At 41.8% G+C, this 17,689-nt stretch overlaps 1 protein-coding gene across 1 annotated transcript in view; it reads left to right on the top strand.

Moving 5' to 3' along the window:
* The window catches only part of nlrc5 (NLR family, CARD domain containing 5), a 114,287-nt gene extending 108,233 nt beyond the window's left edge, over positions 1–6,054 (top strand). The window contains exons 50-55 of the mRNA XM_056282449.1: positions 1,047–1,130; positions 1,313–1,396; positions 1,546–1,623; positions 3,281–3,364; positions 3,491–3,574; positions 3,831–6,054. Of these exons, the coding sequence (XP_056138424.1) occupies positions 1,047–1,130; positions 1,313–1,396; positions 1,546–1,623; positions 3,281–3,364; positions 3,491–3,574; positions 3,831–3,912 (496 nt within the window). The 3' untranslated portion in view covers positions 3,913–6,054. The remainder of the gene's footprint in view (positions 1–1,046; positions 1,131–1,312; positions 1,397–1,545; positions 1,624–3,280; positions 3,365–3,490; positions 3,575–3,830) is intronic.
* Positions 6,055–17,689: the final 11,635 nt, after the last annotated feature.

The raw sequence follows: 17,689 nt of genomic DNA, 5'->3' as shown, positions 1-17,689 counted from the left end.
ATTTTCTTTTTTAGTGTTTGTTGTTGTAATACTAATTTAGGCAACAAGAGGCGGAAATGCGTCACTACCCCATGTTCTAGATAGCCCGGTTGATATTCGGTCTGAACGTCCAAGACCCCTTTTCGCCCTCTTTTCAACCAGCTAAAATGCATTTACAACATTAGCGTGTCACAAAACACAATTTTTAAAAAATTATTTCGATAATTTGTTAAGTTGTAGGTTGAAAGAGAAACGATAGTGATTAGTGGAGTAGGGCTCAGCAATATGGACAAAATCAAATTTTACGAAACTTTTGACCGAATACCTCAATACTGATAGTTTGAGGATATTGTAGAGATGACTACTGGCGCTCTCACAAAATATTCACACAATGACATTTTTGATAAACAAACACTTGTTAGTAAGGTGGCTATGATGTCCAAACAGGTAGAGACAAATAATATAACAGCTAGAAAAGTCAAATAAGTTCAGAAAATTGCATCTCTTTACTGTAATGCAGCCTTTAAAACCGGGAAATGTTTCATATAAAACGTCATAAATATGGAAGTATATATATAGGCTGTGTGCTGCCATCAAGAAGCTTCCAGAACATCGTAATGGGAGCAGTTCTATACATTAATGTAAAATAACTAATAAAGCATTCGAGAAATTAAAACTCACCTGGAAAAAAAACATGAATGGTTTTAAGTCCTCCCAGTGAGCATTTTTCCATTGAAAATACTTTGCAATAATGACATTTTTGCAACAGTGAAATTTTTTATTTTTATACAATATTCATATCTCACATTACTCAGAAAACAAAAAAAGTGTGTTCATATGAGAATGGAACCCAGGTCGCCCACAGGAAAAGGCTTGGACTTATGGACTGAGCTATTGCATTCTCCATGTAGGGGTTATAACCGAGTCAATGCATTTCCTATGAAGGTGCACCCTCAGAACAAATGATCATATCTTTATTGGTTATTATCCTTTTTTCATTATATATGGGTCTAGAAGATGAGGCTTAACAGCGTTGAACACTGTGTATTTTCTTTACTGTGTCCCAGTCTGTCCAGTAACGGTCTCGGTCGTCTCACTGCTGCCAGGATGGCCCTTGTTCTACCCTCACTCATACACATGACTGTACTAGAGTAAGTCTACACACACACACACACACACACACACACACACATGTTCTCACACCTGTCATTCTCCTTATTATCCTATTTTGATACTATTGTCCTGTAGTTGATGGTTCCTGTGTGTGTGTGTGTGTGTGTGTGTGTGTGTGTGTGTGTGTGTGTGTGTGTGTGTGTGTGTGTGCCTTGTCTAGTATATCAGATAACAGTCTTGGTTATGAGGGATCCGTCAGTCTGTCCAGGGCACTAGTTTACATGAAGAACCTCATCAAGTTAAAGTAAGTGTCTTTGGCACCGGTAGCATTGAAAATCCTTGATGGATCACTAGATCAGTGAATGGAGTGGAATCTGGGCTAAGTAACACTTCCTCCACTGATTCACCTGTTTTGTAAAGTGTACACAAATGTTCTGTTTTGCTGTCTTTCAGCTTGACTTCTATCGGGACTTCAGATCTGTGTGCTGTAGCTGCCAGTCTGGCCCACTGTATGCAAATACAGGATGTGAGGTAAAATGAAAATAAATGAAGGAATAAAAAATTCATTCATGAAACGAACCATCTGCTGCCTGCAAACTGGATGAAGTCACTTGCGAGGTTCGATGCCGTCTCATCTCTGTCATACTTAGCTGCAGAAACAGTTAGAATACAAGCTACAGTTACCACATCCAGTGCACGAAACAGACTCAGCTTGCCAACTCTCACACTGAAAACAGACTTTCTGTCCACTGCCATCTAGCAAGCAAGCAAAGAAACAAGGCAGCGCCAAAGCATTTAAAAAAGGAATATTGCTGGCGACAGCATGTAATGTCATTAGATATGGGAGGGTTAGATTATTCTTGACCTAGTATGGAAAAAAAAGAATGTGTCTTATTTGCCATAAGGCAAGTATCTGCAGACATTTAAAGGGGTGGGAAACTTCCTGGGCAGATGTCAGCAAGAGGTAGCTTAATTTGAAAAAAATTGTGCAAAAGAATCTGCCATCTCACTTCTGCCTAAGAGGTTCGTGAATGTGAAAACTGATTTACAGCAAGTAGCGACCAATAGGCTGGCTTGCAAAGACCTCTCCTGACTAGCTGATGAGGAGCAGGTACAGAGAAAATTTTGTCCTTGTTTACAGTGTCTAGGACGGCCAGAGAGACTGGATATTTTTCTCAATGCAACTACTTACTTGATAGCTGTCAGGATGCAGTAATAAAAGTAAAGTTTTAAAATCACAGACAGCCACTTCAATGGGGACTTTGTTCTTTTTGTATCTTTAATTGATTGATCGATTAAGTGATTGACTTTCCACTTTCATGACCAGCAAGAGAAAAGTGGGTTACACTTTATTTTAGGGGGTCGAAAATTACTTAGTAATTTCTTAGTAATAAGGTGGTAATTATCATGTAATTTCTTAGAAATAAGGTTTCGTTTCCAGGCCAGATTGAACATGTAGTCCCTCCAGCGAGTTCTGGGTATACCCTGGGGTCTCCTCCCAGTTGGCCGTGGCCAGTAAACCTCCAAAGGAAGGCACCCAGGAGGCATCCTAATCAGATGCCCGAACCATTTCAACTGGCTCCTTTCGACGCGAAGGAGCAGCGGCTCTACTCTGAGCTCCCTCCGGATGTCTGAGCTCCTCACCCCATCTCTAAGGCTGAGCCCAGACACCCTACGGAGGAAACTCATTTCAGCCGCTTTTATCCGCAATCTCACCCTTTCAGTCACTACCCAAAGCTCATGACCATAGGTGAGGGCTAGAACGAAGATTGACTGGTAAATTGAGAGCTTTGCCTTCCGGCTCAGCTCCCTCTTCACCACAATGGTCCAGTACAACGTCCGCATTACTGCTGATGCTGCACCAATCCGCCTGTCAATCTCCCGCTCCATCCTACCCTCATTCATGAACAAGAACCCGAGATACTTGAACTCCTTCACTTGAGGCAACAACTCATCCCCAACCCGGAGAGAGCATCCACCATCTCACATCTAGTGGTTAAACATGCAGCTTTAAGGAAATAGTTTGACGTTATTAATCAGAAAATGTGTGAATTTTGTCTGATTCCCAGCTTGGTTCTGTTCCCGAGTTGATTTCTCATTGTGTGACACCCGAGATCAAAATACTTTCGTTTCATAGATAACTTATGGTTTTTTTTCTAACTTTAATATTCCTTCTCTTTGTCTTCAGCTTGGGATGGAATCATTGTGATGACAATTTGGCAGTTGAGTTGGCCAAAGTTTTACCTCTCTGTCAAAAGTTAATTAGATTGGAGTGAGTATGTTAGCTTGCACACACACACACACACACACACACACACACACACACACACACACACATTTAGTGGAGATACACAGACTATTTGCATAACAAGATTTGTTTGTCTATAATCTCTCCCAGTTTAGAGTCCAATAGTATAAGTGTTTATGGAGCTGAGGTGTTGGTTCGAGCCTTACAGTCCTGTCCCGCGCTACAGTTCATCAGGTAAACCTTACTGGCTTCTATGATTGTTAAGACAGGTTTGGATTTGCATGGTCCTACACAATACTGGTACTCTCACCAATATACTGACACTTTACTGAGCAGGTGTGAATAAGCTTTATTATGAAGATTTCTTGTCAGCTGATCGAGCTCCTACCCCAACTAACTCAGAACCAGATCCTATATATTTACTTCCATTGTACATGTTATAAGATGCATTTGGTACGGTACCTCTACACGCAATGTCTTCAATTTCTAGATTGTGGAGGAACAAGATCTCAAGAAGTGAAGTGCAGAACCTCACACTGAAGGACAAGCGGCTGAACTTCTTATCCACCTAGTCGGATCTGGTCGCACTTGAAATGGCTGACAGGTGTAACCCAACATAAAGCCAAATCTACTATGAGAAGGGCAAATTAGTACAATAACCCGAGCAGGATAATTTACAGAGCCACAGCCTTGTTAATCCAAATGTGACCGGCAATATATAAACATGGTTTGTACATGTGCCTCTTCAGTTGCTCCTATTACACTTGGGGACTCTTCTACATCCTAATGCTAATCCCTGTTTGACTGCACTGAGAGCGTCCTGATTTTTGGGAACTGTATATGATTCTGCATCCTTCGAATTAATGTACTAAGTACTTGCAACAGCATGGCTGATAATGCTGACAGTGACAAACAGCTAAAGATACCGTTTGCTGAAATGAACCAGAGGCAAATGCAGGGCTGACTTAAGAGTTTTCGTATTGCTGTGCCACACAGTATGTGTTGTATTTTTTTAACATTATTACTACTGTGGAGGCAGCTATATGATCTGCAGCACTTGAGTCCAAGACACATTTCCCTACAGGGATAATATAATGCATTGCAACTTTTGCACGATGTTTTTTTTTTCTTAATTTAAATTTTTATTGAGTTTCTTTAAGGAACATTAATACAAACAAATAAAAGGTACAAAAGACCAAAAAACAAAACAAGTAAAACAGCAAAGACTTAACAAAGCACAGCATCATCTCTGCAACATTCATGACATTAATGATTCAAAAGTCCGTCAGCACATCATCAGTGCTTGAAAGAGTCACCAGGTGACCCATTCTACAGCTCAAACCTGAGACCAAAACAAAGTCCCGGTCGCACAACCAAAGTAAAAGTAAGAGCTAGGTTAAACCTAGAGCTAATGCTCATTTGAATATCTTGGGTAAACATGACCTATCAAAGATGCATTTTTTTTTTCAACTTTATCACCAGCATACATAAATGAATAATCTTGGTACAAGCAGCTAAACATCCAGAGTGACTTTCCTGTTTTGCTTTGGGACAACAATGCATCCACACACAATCCACGACACACCTTTATCAAGCTGGTCTGATAGAGTAGATTAATGTGAATATTCTTTACCAGGTTCATTTAGGAAAGCATTTTTGGGAACGTTTTGACTCTGTGAGTGAGTGAGTGAGTGTGTGTGTGGGGGGGGGGTGCGTGATCTTTGCTTTACACCATAATCATTGGTGTGAAAATAAAATCAGGCCTATGGGGTTTTGCGCGATGTTTTTTCTGACATTGTAAATACATTTACACATGCAGAAAAAAAACTTTCCTTTCTGACACGCTCTGCATTCTCCGAGTCACAATGATCGCAGCCATGCGGAAGTGAAAAGAGTTAAGGCATGCTTTTCAGAGGCGGTAAATAGTGCCAAGGTCATGATTGCTAACATCCTAGATGGATCACATGCAGGTTCTCCTCCAAATATTTTGCGCTTCAAAAAAGGGTACGTAACTCCTATAAATGTATATGCAATGAAGCTTAGGTGCAAAAAAACTTTGACCTACGTATTCCATCAGCGCAAAATACTGATTAGTAAATGTCAGTAGCAGAGGATTTGCACTGGCGCAAAATGTTAGTAGATCTGGCCCATAGGCTCTTCACTGCAGCCAAGATGAATTAATGTACTTCTCCGCCAACGAGGACATGCTAGTATTTCTTCGGTGATCAGAAAGGAAAAGTAATATCCTGGCAGCAAATCTGTTGCCAGATTAGGGTTTGTTGCATGAAGTTCTCATCTGCTTCATCGAAAAAACCGTCTGATGAAGATGAGTTTACATGAAGTGATATTTGACTGGTCTTAAGCCAGCGTTTTAGTGTTACTACAATTTGTGTTCTTTTCATAAACTTTCACAGAAATCTGAATGGAAGGTTCGGGATTGTTTTGTTGTGTGCGGTTTGCCGTGTTTGATCATGCTTCATTGTATATTACATTATAATGTCTGTAAATAGTTTTCAACTCTTGCACTGAGATTGCACTGTGATGGCCTGGGAGCCTGTCCAGGATGTCTTCCCGCTTGCCGCCCAGTGGCTGCTGGGACAGGCCCCAGCGTACCCGTGACCCTGAGAGCAGGATAAAGTGGTTTGGATAATGGATGGATGGATGGATATTGCACTGAGATGTGATGAATTAACTAAGAAATAAAATGTCATCATTCATCCATAAACTTTCATTTGTTCTTTTTTACTCTATCAGAAACAATCTGCTTGGTAAAAAGCTGGACTTTTTTTCCAGATATCTAACAGTTTTCAACACTTTTTACTCTTGTGATATTGGGCTATACAAGTAAAACTGACTTGACTTCTGTAGTAAAACAGTGACACTGAATGATTATAAAAGGTCATTCTTGTAATTGTTTTACTTTTCTATTGCAACTTCAAACTCCACTATAATCTCTCACCAGGTAAGGAAATGTGGAATTGTCGGATAACGGAATGCCATAGATCAGGGTGGTCTTTTTACTTCCGTACGCAATGTTCCTTTGGGTTGAAATGTGGAAGAATCTGGAATTCCTTATATGGGCATCAGAATGTTGCATCATTTAAAAGATCTATGAGACAAATGATAATTGTCTGCATGTAGACACATTGATTTTTTTAAACTGCAACAAAGCCACCTATAATTCATCTCCACAAATAAGGAAATGCAAATTTGCAGCATAGTCGAAAACAAAATAGTCTAAAAATACCACTGGCTGTAGTTTTTCACACCTATTGAATGAGGAATGCTTGAAGCTGCACCTGTTGCACTCTTACGTCAGACGCACAAATGCCGGTGTTCTGATCTTACAAATGCACAGCAGGGTATGTTAAAATATTTCTCAAATTATCTTAACTTGTTGCAGAAAGCACCGGGTAGAGCACGTACCACATCAGGCTGAATCCTTACCGCAGCAGCCTGGGTTCAAATCCGGCTCGGGCCCTTTAGGGGTGGCACATTGGTTAGCGCGGTCACCTCACAGCAGGAAGGTCCTGGGCTCGAACCCCAGGGTTGTCCAACTTTGGGGGTCATCCCGGGTCGTCCTCTGTGTGGCGTTTGCATGTTCTCCCCGTATCTGCGTGGATTTACTCTGGGTGCTCCAGTTTCCTCCCACAGTCCAAAGACATGTAGGTCAGGTGAATCGGCCGTACTAAATTGTCCCTAGGTGTGAATGTGTGGGGGCCCTGTGATGGACTGGCAGCCTGTCCAGGGTGTCTCCCCACCTGCCGTCCAATGACTGCTGGGATAGGCTCCAGCAACCCGCGACCCCAATTGGGATAAGCGGCTTGAATAACGGATGGATGGATGGATATTGAAGAAAGTATTTAATATGTAAAGTTGCTACTTTATTAAGTTGAACACGTGGTCTCCCATAATGTTTGATAAGATGGTTCGTTTGAGGGTCGTATTTGGGTTTTGCGAGGGGCAATTTTTTTTACTATATTTCCCTCCATTCACGCAGGATAATGTGAATCTGTACAGTTTGCCCAGCAGCAGCTTTCCACCAATTCACTTTCCTATGGTTAAATCTTACAACTAGTCAAGCTTTATCTATTATGTTGCATCGAAGCTAGTAATCTCTTGCTCTCGGTGGGGTTTTGGAGCCGAAAGTCGGAGACGGTCATTCAGCATTGATTAGTGGATTGTTCTTTGTAATTTTGTAAACAGTTATCGCAGTTTTTAATGATTAATTCCCTTTGAGCTACCCATAGTGATCCCACCATATAGCACATACCAAGCGCTGACCCAACGCACAAGACTCAACCTGGAAGTAAAAATGGCTCAATGAGCTTTACTCAAGTCAGTTTCTCAATGATTAAATTGTTTTACACTTTTTCTATAACATGTTATAATTAAATGATATATACTACACTGATATATACAATTATTTCCTGTTTATTGACTGACAGATACTGCATCCAATCATAGAAAATGGTTAGGGGCAACATGAAGCCTTTTACTGTTTGATTCAAATTAATACAATTTTCTTCCCTGTATTTTCTTCCGTCAATTTTTCAGTTTTTTTTTTCAGATTAGCTAATATGCAACTAGAATGTTGATAAACAGTCGGTTATGATTGGCTGATTACATTTTTTTAACTATATCCCGGTTATAGGTGGGATGTCGTGTTGTTGCTATGTGCCTAAACACCTAGCAACCACCTAGTAACCACCTTGCACTCGATAGTCAGTACCTAGCAACCACTTTGTAAGCTCTTGGTAACCACCTAGAAATAACTATTAAGGGCGTCTGGGTGATGTGGCGGTCTATTCCATTGCTTACCAACTCGGGGATAGTTGGTCTGAATCCCCGTGTTACCTCTCGCTTGGTCGGGCGTTCCTACAGAGACAACTGGCCATGTCTGCGGGTGGGAAGCCAGATGTGGGTGTGTCCTGGTTGCTGCTCTAGCGCCTCCTCTGGTCGGTCGGGGCGCCTGGTGGGGGGGGGGGGGGCTGGGGGGAATAACTTGATCCTCCCATGTGCTACGTCCCCCTGGTGAAATTCCTCACTGTCAGGGGAATAGAAGCGGCTGGCGACTCCACATGTATCGCAGGAGGCGTGTGGTAGTCTGCAGCCCTCACCGGATCAGCAGAGGGGGTGAAGCAGCGACCAGGATGGCTCAGAAGAGTGGGGGTAATTGGTCAAGTACAACTGGAAAACAAGGGGGGGGTTGAGAAATGACTATTAAACATCTAGCATAAGCGTCCCCTTAGCAATGACCTAGTTAAGACATGCCAACTGCTTGCTAAAGCCTATAGCAACAACTTAGCAAAGTCTTAGGAACCACTAGCAACAACCTCGTAATCACCTGGCTGCTGCACGCAAAACACCTGACAACTCAGCAACCCCTTAGCAACCACAATTTAACACCCCGACAAACTCCTTCCTGCTATTAAATAGCCTACCTAGCAAACATTTGCAAAGCTAGAGACTACCCGGAATCCACTTTTAAACACCCAACAACTACTAAAAAATCTTAAACAACCACCAAGAAACCACATAGTAACTGCAACTTCGGAGCAACCACCTAGTCTAATCATTCCTACCACTGGTAGTGGGGAAATATGCAACAAGGTATCTAATAAACTACAGAAAAAAACATCTACCGTCATCAAAAGTGTGACCACATTTCATTCAAAAAGTAGGTCATCAAAATAGTCAACTTATAATACAAGGTGTCTAAATTAAATTAATCTTTCACCTATTGGTAGCTCTAAAGGTCTGCCTTCTACTGATCACTTCAACAAGATATTTAAATTTGGTTTCATAAATATCAGATCACTGTCAACCAAACCCTTACTAATAAATGATCTGACTCTTGAACATAATTTCGATATGATTGGGTTACATGAAACATGGCTGAACCAAACGTTTTCCTTCCCTGAAATGAAGCTTCCCCACCCAGCTATACTTATGCCCATGTAGCTCGGGCAAATAAACAAGGTGGGATTGTTGCCTTAATATATGTCTATTTTCAATTTAACTTCTAAACTTGAATCTAAATTCCAATCTTTTGAGGCTCTTATTTTAAGTCCTTCTCCCTCATCCATGAATAGAGTCAACTCAATCCAGATTCTGATACTCTATCGACCTCCTGGCTCTTACTCACTATTTCTTGAAGAATTTGGAGAATTTGTCTCAGGTCTTGTTACTCATTCTGATGAGAATCCAATTCTTGATGATTTCAATATTCATTTGAATAAGGCTGCTGATCCTCTAAGTAAAGCCTTTCTGGCACTAGTTGATACATTTGGGTTCACTCAGTTTGTTCAAGAGTCGACTCATTGCAGTGGTAAAACCCTTGATTTGGTTTTATTTAAAGGTATAGCTGTTTCTGATCTAAATGTCTTGCCAACCACGTCTGCTGTCAGATTCTCATGCTCATCAAATTTGAAGCACTATTGGCCTGTCCTATTAATGTCGGCACAGATGTAATTGCTACTTGCCATATTGGTCCCTCCACTGTAGTTGCATTTGGCCAGCAGCTACCTGAAGTCTTGGCCCCTTTCACTGTAGTGACTGACTGTTGAAAATTTCATGTGCCCCTCTCTATTCTCCTCGATTCAGTTGCACCTCTCACTACCAGAGCTCGGCGACTAAAGAGGCCTACACTTTGGTTTAATGTCAAAACACCTGCTCTTAAGTGGGCCTGTAGGAGACTGGAACGTAAATGGTGAAAATCAAAATTGCAAGTTTTTTACCTATCTTGGCATGAGTGTTTATTGCAGTACAAGTGTGTTTTATCTGCTGCAAAAGCTGTGTAGCTCTCCTTAATCAATAAACATAACCCCAGATTTCTCTTTGACACTGTATCTAAATTTACTAAAAAGCAGCCCTCTATTAGCTGCTCACCATTCACGGCCCATGAGTTTCTAGACTTTTTCTGCAAAAAGTTTGATGCCCCAGCTCCTCCTGCGAATCCTGTCTTACCAAATTCATACCTATACAGTGAGTTACTGATAGTCTCCGTTATTACAGCTTTTGAGACTATCTCTTGAAACTTTGACTAAACTCATGTCATCTTCTAAACCAGTTAATTGCCTACTTGACCCTTTACCAACAAAACTTTTTAAAGAACCCTAGCTTTTCCTGGGACCTACAATGCTAGACATTGTTAATTTATCACTTACTACTGGCACTGTTCCCAGCAGTTTTAAGACAGCTGTTGTTAAACATCTACTTAAAAAAACACACATCAATCCAGGGTCTCTTATTCTCTAATCTTCCATTCTTTTCTAAAGTACTGGGGAGAGTTGTGCATCAACAACTTTCGACTCTTATAGAAGTAAACTATATGAACCTTTTCAATCAGCTTTAAGGGCCTGTCTCTCCACCGAAACTGCTCTGACCTTAGCGGTGAATGATCTTCTACTAGCTAACTCTGATTCCACTTCTGTGCTTCTACTACTGGACCTCAGTGCAGCCCTTAACACCATTGATCACTGTATACTATTAAACAGAAATTATAATTTTGGTGTCTCTGTCTCTCTGGCTTAGCTCTCTCACATTGTGTCTGCTATAATAATGTTGCATCAAAATTCTCTGATGTTAAATATGGCATGCCTCAGGGCTCAGTTTTTGGTCCTCTACTTTTCTCTCTTTATATTTCACTTCTTGACCAAATTATACGCAGTCATGGAATGAATGTCCATTGCTATGCTGATGATACTCAGCTGTATGTGCCTATAAGGACTGATGATCATACTCACTAATTTAAAGGCCTGCTTGGCTGCTGTGAAAAATTAGATGTCACTAAATTTCCTGCTTTTAAATTCGGATAAAACAGAAATGCTGGTCATTGGCCCTGCTAGACATAGACACCAATTTGATCAAGTAACAATAACAATCGACAACTCTATGATTTCACAAAGTCCGGCAGCCAAATATCTTGGTATTACATTTGATCCCAGCCTTTTCTTTGATAAGTACATTAAAGAAATCACCAAGACTGCCTTTTTTCACTTAGGTAACATAGCTAAATTTTAGTCTTTCCTGTCCATCTTACCTGTCTGATCTCCTTAAACAATACAGTCTATTTCGAGCTCTCAAAATACACGGCTCCTGTGTGTACCCAGAGTTAAAAAGAAGTCAGCTGGTGGCAGGGCCTTTTCCTATCGGGCCCCGTTCTTGTGGAATAACCTGCTTGCTGCTGTCAGGCAGCAGGCATCGTTTTGCCTTAGCCTACAATTAGCTGCCTTTGAGTTGAGTGCTTCACCGCCTGTACGCATAGTGGGTCCATTTCTGTTTCAATGAATTTACCAAGCACTGTTATGCCGATGAGATTATAGAGTATTGCAAACTGTTCTCTTCTCTCATGTCTTTTTTCTCTCTTTAAATGATGTCCTCTCCTTTCTTTTCTTCTTCTGTGTATGTGAATGGTGTGGTATGAGTATCCCTTGTGTACACATGCAGTCTGTCCTCCTCCCTGGTCTCCATGGTGATGGTGGTCACCACCTGGACACTGCTTGGCATCCCCCTCATCACATTTTCTTTTTATATATCTTATAAATCCATATAATGTTGTTATCCTGTTTCAATGTTATATCCTTCTCTCACTCAGACGTGTACTAATGTTTTTTTTCTCGTCTCTTCTCCCACGTATGTGAATGATTGATGTGAGTCTCTCTTGTGTGCATGTGTAGTCTGTCCTCCTGTCAGGTCTACATGGTGATGGTGGTCGTGTGGCTCAGGTCCTGGACTGTTTCGGTGGCGTCTGGACACTGCTTGGCATCCTCATCATCATATTTTTCATATATTTTATAATTCCATTATGATTCTGTTATCCTCTTTCAGTGTTGTATTCTGTAAATTGTGTAAACACAACATCCATTGCATGTCTATCCATCTTGGGAGAGAGATCACTCCTCTGTTGCTCTCCCTGAGGTTTCTTCCTATTTTTTCTCCCTGTTAAAGGTTTTTTTTAGGGAGTTGTTGCTTATCCGATGTGAGGGTCTAAGGACAGGATGTTGTGTTGCTGTAAAGCCCACCAAGGCAAATTTGTAATTTGTGGTAATGGGCTATACAAATAAAGTTGACTTGACTTGACTAGTAATGCCTTAGTCATAGCCAGGCTCCCTATAGGCTAAACAGACAACCGCCAAGGGCCTCGCACATTCTTTAATTTCTTTTTGTTCGTGAAGAAACAAAGAATTGTGAAGTTCTTAATGGAAACATTATTAATACATGCTGCCCATGGCCTCCATCAGTTAAGATCTGGCCCTGCCCCAATAGTAACCATCTACCAGTCTTCTCGTAGTCATGTCTAACGACCACCATACCACTATGTCAACACTTTCAGCTAGCCCATACATTTTGCCCATACATTTTCAAGTTGCTGCTATTATTAAAATAGCATCCCAAATCACCAAAAGTATATTGTGTGTATATATGTGTGTGTGTGTGTGTGTGTGTGTGTGTATGTATGCATATTGTTACGGCCACGGGTGTGTCCGTATAGTTTTGTGTTGCCTCCTGTATCACTCTGACTCTACATTCAGGTGCTCCTCATCACCTAACCAACCGGTCAACGAATCATCCAATTTTCATCAGCTGTTCAGTCTCCCATTTAAACCTCCACATGTCTTCAGTTCACCGGCCAGCTAGTTTAGTTTGTGTGATGTAGCTACTTTGTGTTTGTAACGTCTGGCCCGTTTTTGGTTTAGTTTGCATTGTGACTATTTTGAGTTATGTTTAGTTGTTTAGCTCTTTTGGGCGAGGGGATCAAGGTAAGATGCCCATGGGCAAACACCCCATCACGTAGCTTACCTTTGTTAGACACACTAGGTTAGCAGCGGTTGCCACCTTTTTGTCTTTAGGTTTGGTGCTTTTCAGCACTGTCAAGGGTGGGTTACTTTTGTTAATAGTTTGTTTTGGCAACCGTTCGGTTCCCTTGTCCTGTCATTGTTAATAAATATATTTATTTTATTATATCTATACGTTTATGTCTCACTGTGTTGCACCCTCACCTCACTGTTACTCAGTACACTAATAGTTGCACCCTCTCCAGACCGAGGGTCGTAACAATATACACACACACAATATACATGAAATTAAATATATAGATAATTTCATGTTATTCAATATATGAAATGGATTATTTATATTGTAAATAGTCAGTCATCAGAATCAGCAGCATGTTTATTTGCCATGTAGGTTTGCACATACATGGAATTTGACTCTTATCCCATAGCCAAACAAGAGTGATAAGCTCTGTTTCATTTACCTATCTGATTCTGATTTTCCGTTTATCCTTTCATTTGTTCAGTTACTCATTTGTTCTATTGTTGGTAGACATTTAACTATTAATAAATGTCAAGTCAAGGGTCCGTGGTGGTGTAGCGGTCTAAGCATTGGCTTTGTGTCGATGCAGTTGCCCACTGGGGACTGGGGTTCGCGCCTCGGTCTCGTCAGATCCGACTATGGCCGGACTCGATGAAGCAGCAATAATTGGCAACGCTGTCTTCGGGAGGGGGCGGAGTCGGCTTGTGTCCGTCACATGAATGTGTCTCTGGGTGTGTCAGAAAAAGCAGTGGTTCGGCCTGGATTCGCCTTGTCACGAACGTGGCGAGGCGTCTCCTTCGAGACTGTGGGCCGGAGAGATGCAGTTGGCGAGCGCATGCAGTACGAGGGTGGGTGTTTGAATTAAAATAGGGAGCGATTGGCCACTAAATTGGGAGAAAAAGGGAAAATCAGAAATAAATTTAAAAAGAAAAATGTCAAGTCAAGTACATTTTATTTGTATAGCCCAATATCACAAATTACTCCATTATCAGAATCAGAATCATGTTTATTGGCCAGGTAGGTTTGCACTACATGGAATGTGACTGGTTTCCCGGCTCTCTCAGTGTACTTAACATAGAATAACAACACTACAACACAACAATCTTCAGATATATACACAAGGATTGACTTATATACAGGTGAAATAAGAGGTGATAAAGTGCAGTGGTGCAGAGAATATATCAGAGATGCTGAAATAGATGTTAGCAGGTTACTTACATACATGCCTGAGGTACATGGACATGACAGAGCGTACCAGTATACGTACAATGTACAGTAAAGTATATATAAAATGGTTGGATTTATTTGACAATGTTAAGTTTTCCTTTGAATGACATCACGTGGAAAGAAACCGTTTTTATATCTGGTTGTTTTGGGGTACAGTGCTCTGTAGCGCCTACCAAAGGGGAGGAGTTGGAACAGGTTGTGACCAGGGTGTGATGGGTCTGCAATGATGTTGCCTGCCCGTTTCCTGACTCTGGAGGTGTATAAGTCCTGAATGGAGGGCAGGTTGGCACCAACGATTTTCTCTGCAGACCTGTCTTTTGTAGTCTGTCCCTGTCCTGTTTGGTGGCCGAACCAAACCAGACAGTGATGGATGTGCAGAGGACAGACTGGACTGATGTCATGTGACATTATTTGAAAAGTCACTATTTCATTTTGTATCTTTTGGCTTTGACACAGTGTTTGGGGTTTCACTTTCAATCCATACAGCATCATCACTTTGCTCCCACTGAATAAGAATGAGACATGAGGATTATCTGGTCTAGTTTCTTATAATGGACTGAATGTGCTATATTGAGAGGTGCAGCCTTGAAACCTAATTACTGAAACGCACCAAAGTTGAACTAAACGCCTGCTCTCCAAAATAGGCGAAGAAAAACGATGATGCAGCTTACCTAAAATATTTCACCAAAATCAATGGCTTAGGATTACTGACAAGGAAATCTTTTCACTTCTGCTACACTTATCCGCATCTGTTTGAGAGATGCAGGGCTGCAGCTGAAGGAGAGGTTACTTTATTTGCAGACTGCATATCACAAAAAAAAATCCAAACATAAATGACGGCACATGTTTTTAAAACAACTCGCTCGACCATGAGAGAGAGAGAGAGAGAGAGAGAACGAGGGAGAGCGAGAGGAGCGCATGTTTGGTCCTCAACAGAGTTGGAGCGATGCAACCACTTGCATTCATTCCTGCATCCATCCGTCTGCATCACTCCATCGTTGTAGACTGAGAGAAAGCACAGCGAGGAAGAGTACGGGCTTGTAGGGTGAGACACAGTCAAACCCTTGCCGTTTCCATGACACCAAGGATGAATTAGCCGCAGCTGCTTCAATTTTGCACCTTTATATGAGGGAAGTGTTCCGGGGAGATATTACGCGCTGTGCGCAAAGAGGACAGAGAGAGAGCGAGAGAGAGCGAGAGATTGTCAAGCTGAGGAGAGCGTGAGAAGTTGGTCGTCATTTTTCTGAGGTAACTAACTGTATCATATTTTCTTTGAAAATCATTTGTTGGATAAATGTGTGCTACTGGGTGATGTGTTACTACACTCAGTCCATATGTGCTGCTAAGACATCCATTTATTTTTTTATTTTTTTCTAAGTTTAACGAGATAATGACCAGATCTCACATTCTGTCTCTCATACAGACAGACCTAAAATACTAAACGTTGAAGTACAGGTTGTGGTTTTTGGAGTCTGGAGATTATATAATTTGTTTGCATGTGTGTGTGTGTTTGGTTTTTTTTTTATCGGGGGTGGGGAGTTGCATGTGTATGCGTGCATGTGGTTTTAGAATTAGACTCACATTTTGCTGCTGCCTGCAATGTGCGAGAGAAATCATTTTTCGGTGTTTGCAGGAATCAAGTTGTGCTGTTTGAATTGGCTGAATGCTGGATACTGGACTTAATCTTTAAGCGACTGCTGTGTGTGACCGCACTCAGTATCAAAGCTCATCCGACCCCTACCTGCACACACAGCAGAAGGGGGCAGGAAATTAGATTTGACTAAATTACTACGTACAGAATGCAGGGGTTGATCACTCTGCTACTATCTGCACAACTTGCTTCCAATAGAGTATGTTTGTGTGTGCGTGTGTGGACATGCCCACACACCCTACATTATGATCACGTCCAGCCGTATCAGCCACATTTTAATGACCACTCTGTCAGGTTTTCTATGATATCATGGCATGGAGAGGTGATTAAGGGGAATAATGATCATGACGGCTAAGTCTTGCTTCCCTAAAGAAGGTGGATAGGCAGTAATATATGATTGGGTGTAGAAGTTGTCGTTAGGGCTGCTGTGAATAAAATTAAAGGTCTGGACAAAGGCAGCCTACATGCACCGTGTTGTACCCCTCCCGGCACAGTGCAGAATGTTTTTGTATTACGGACGGTTGTGCACAATTACGCATGGTGCTGGTGTGCTACAACCATGATGTTAGCGCACCCAAACATAAACCTGGTCCACTCCCACAAACAGGACCATAAATACTGAGCATTCCAGTGGGATCCAAAAAGTACTGATTTGGGGCATACCCACAGCAAGCCAAAGTACCAGAGCAATGGAAAAACCTAGCTGACTGACCCTTCATGACTGACCCTCCCCTGCATGGGCAGCATTGACTATGATAAAGGATGAGTGGGCATCCGGGTGGCGTAGCGGTCTATTCCATTGCCTTCCAACACGGGGATCGCCGATTCGAATCCTCGTGTTGCCTCCGGCTTGGTCAGGCGTCCCTATTGGCTGTGTCTGCGGGTGGGGAGCCGGATGTGGGTGCGTGTCCTGGTCGCTACACTAGTGCCTCCTCTGGTTAGTCGGGGTGCCTGTTCGTTCGGGAGGGAGGGAGGGAGGGGGGGGAATAGCGTGATCCTCCTACGCGCTATGTCCCCCTGGCGAAACTCCTCACTGTCAGGTGAAAAGAAGGGCTCCACATGTATCGGAGGAGACATGTGGTAGTCTGCAGCCCTCCCCGGATTGGCAGAAGGGGTGGAGCAGAGATCAGGACGACGTGGAAGAGTGGGGTAATTGGCCAGATATAATTGGAGAGAAAAGGGGGGGAACCCCCCCCCCCCAAAAAAAAAGAAAAAAGTATGAGCGCCATTTGATTTTTCAATAGGAAAACTGGGTGAATATGTATACTGTATATGTTGCATGCCATTGGTGTCATGGTGATGTCCATGCCCACAAAATTAGAACCAGATTTGTTTATACAGCTGTCAAAGCATATTTCTTATAAATCTGGGATAGACCAAACTATGTACTACACTAAACCACACAGAAAAACCTAATTTTATACACCATACCATGCATTTCACAAACCATAATGTTAATCATAACAGCCTTCTGATGACTACCTGTTTGCAATGCCTTTTGCTTGTAAGTTTAGTGTCATTGTTGTTTCTGTTTTGTTACTGATTTATTTCTTGTGCGCTAGAAAGGAAAATTTCTGTAAAGGAAAAAAAAATGCCACTAGTTTCATTCATTTGTTGAGTTCAATTCATCTTGTCATTTCATCGTAAACGAC

Source organism: Lampris incognitus, chromosome 6 (genome assembly GCF_029633865.1).
Source record: "Lampris incognitus isolate fLamInc1 chromosome 6, fLamInc1.hap2, whole genome shotgun sequence".
In the NCBI taxonomy this organism is placed as follows: Eukaryota; Metazoa; Chordata; class Actinopteri; order Lampriformes; family Lampridae; genus Lampris; species Lampris incognitus.
This window is presented reverse-complemented; position numbering and strand designations above follow the sequence as displayed.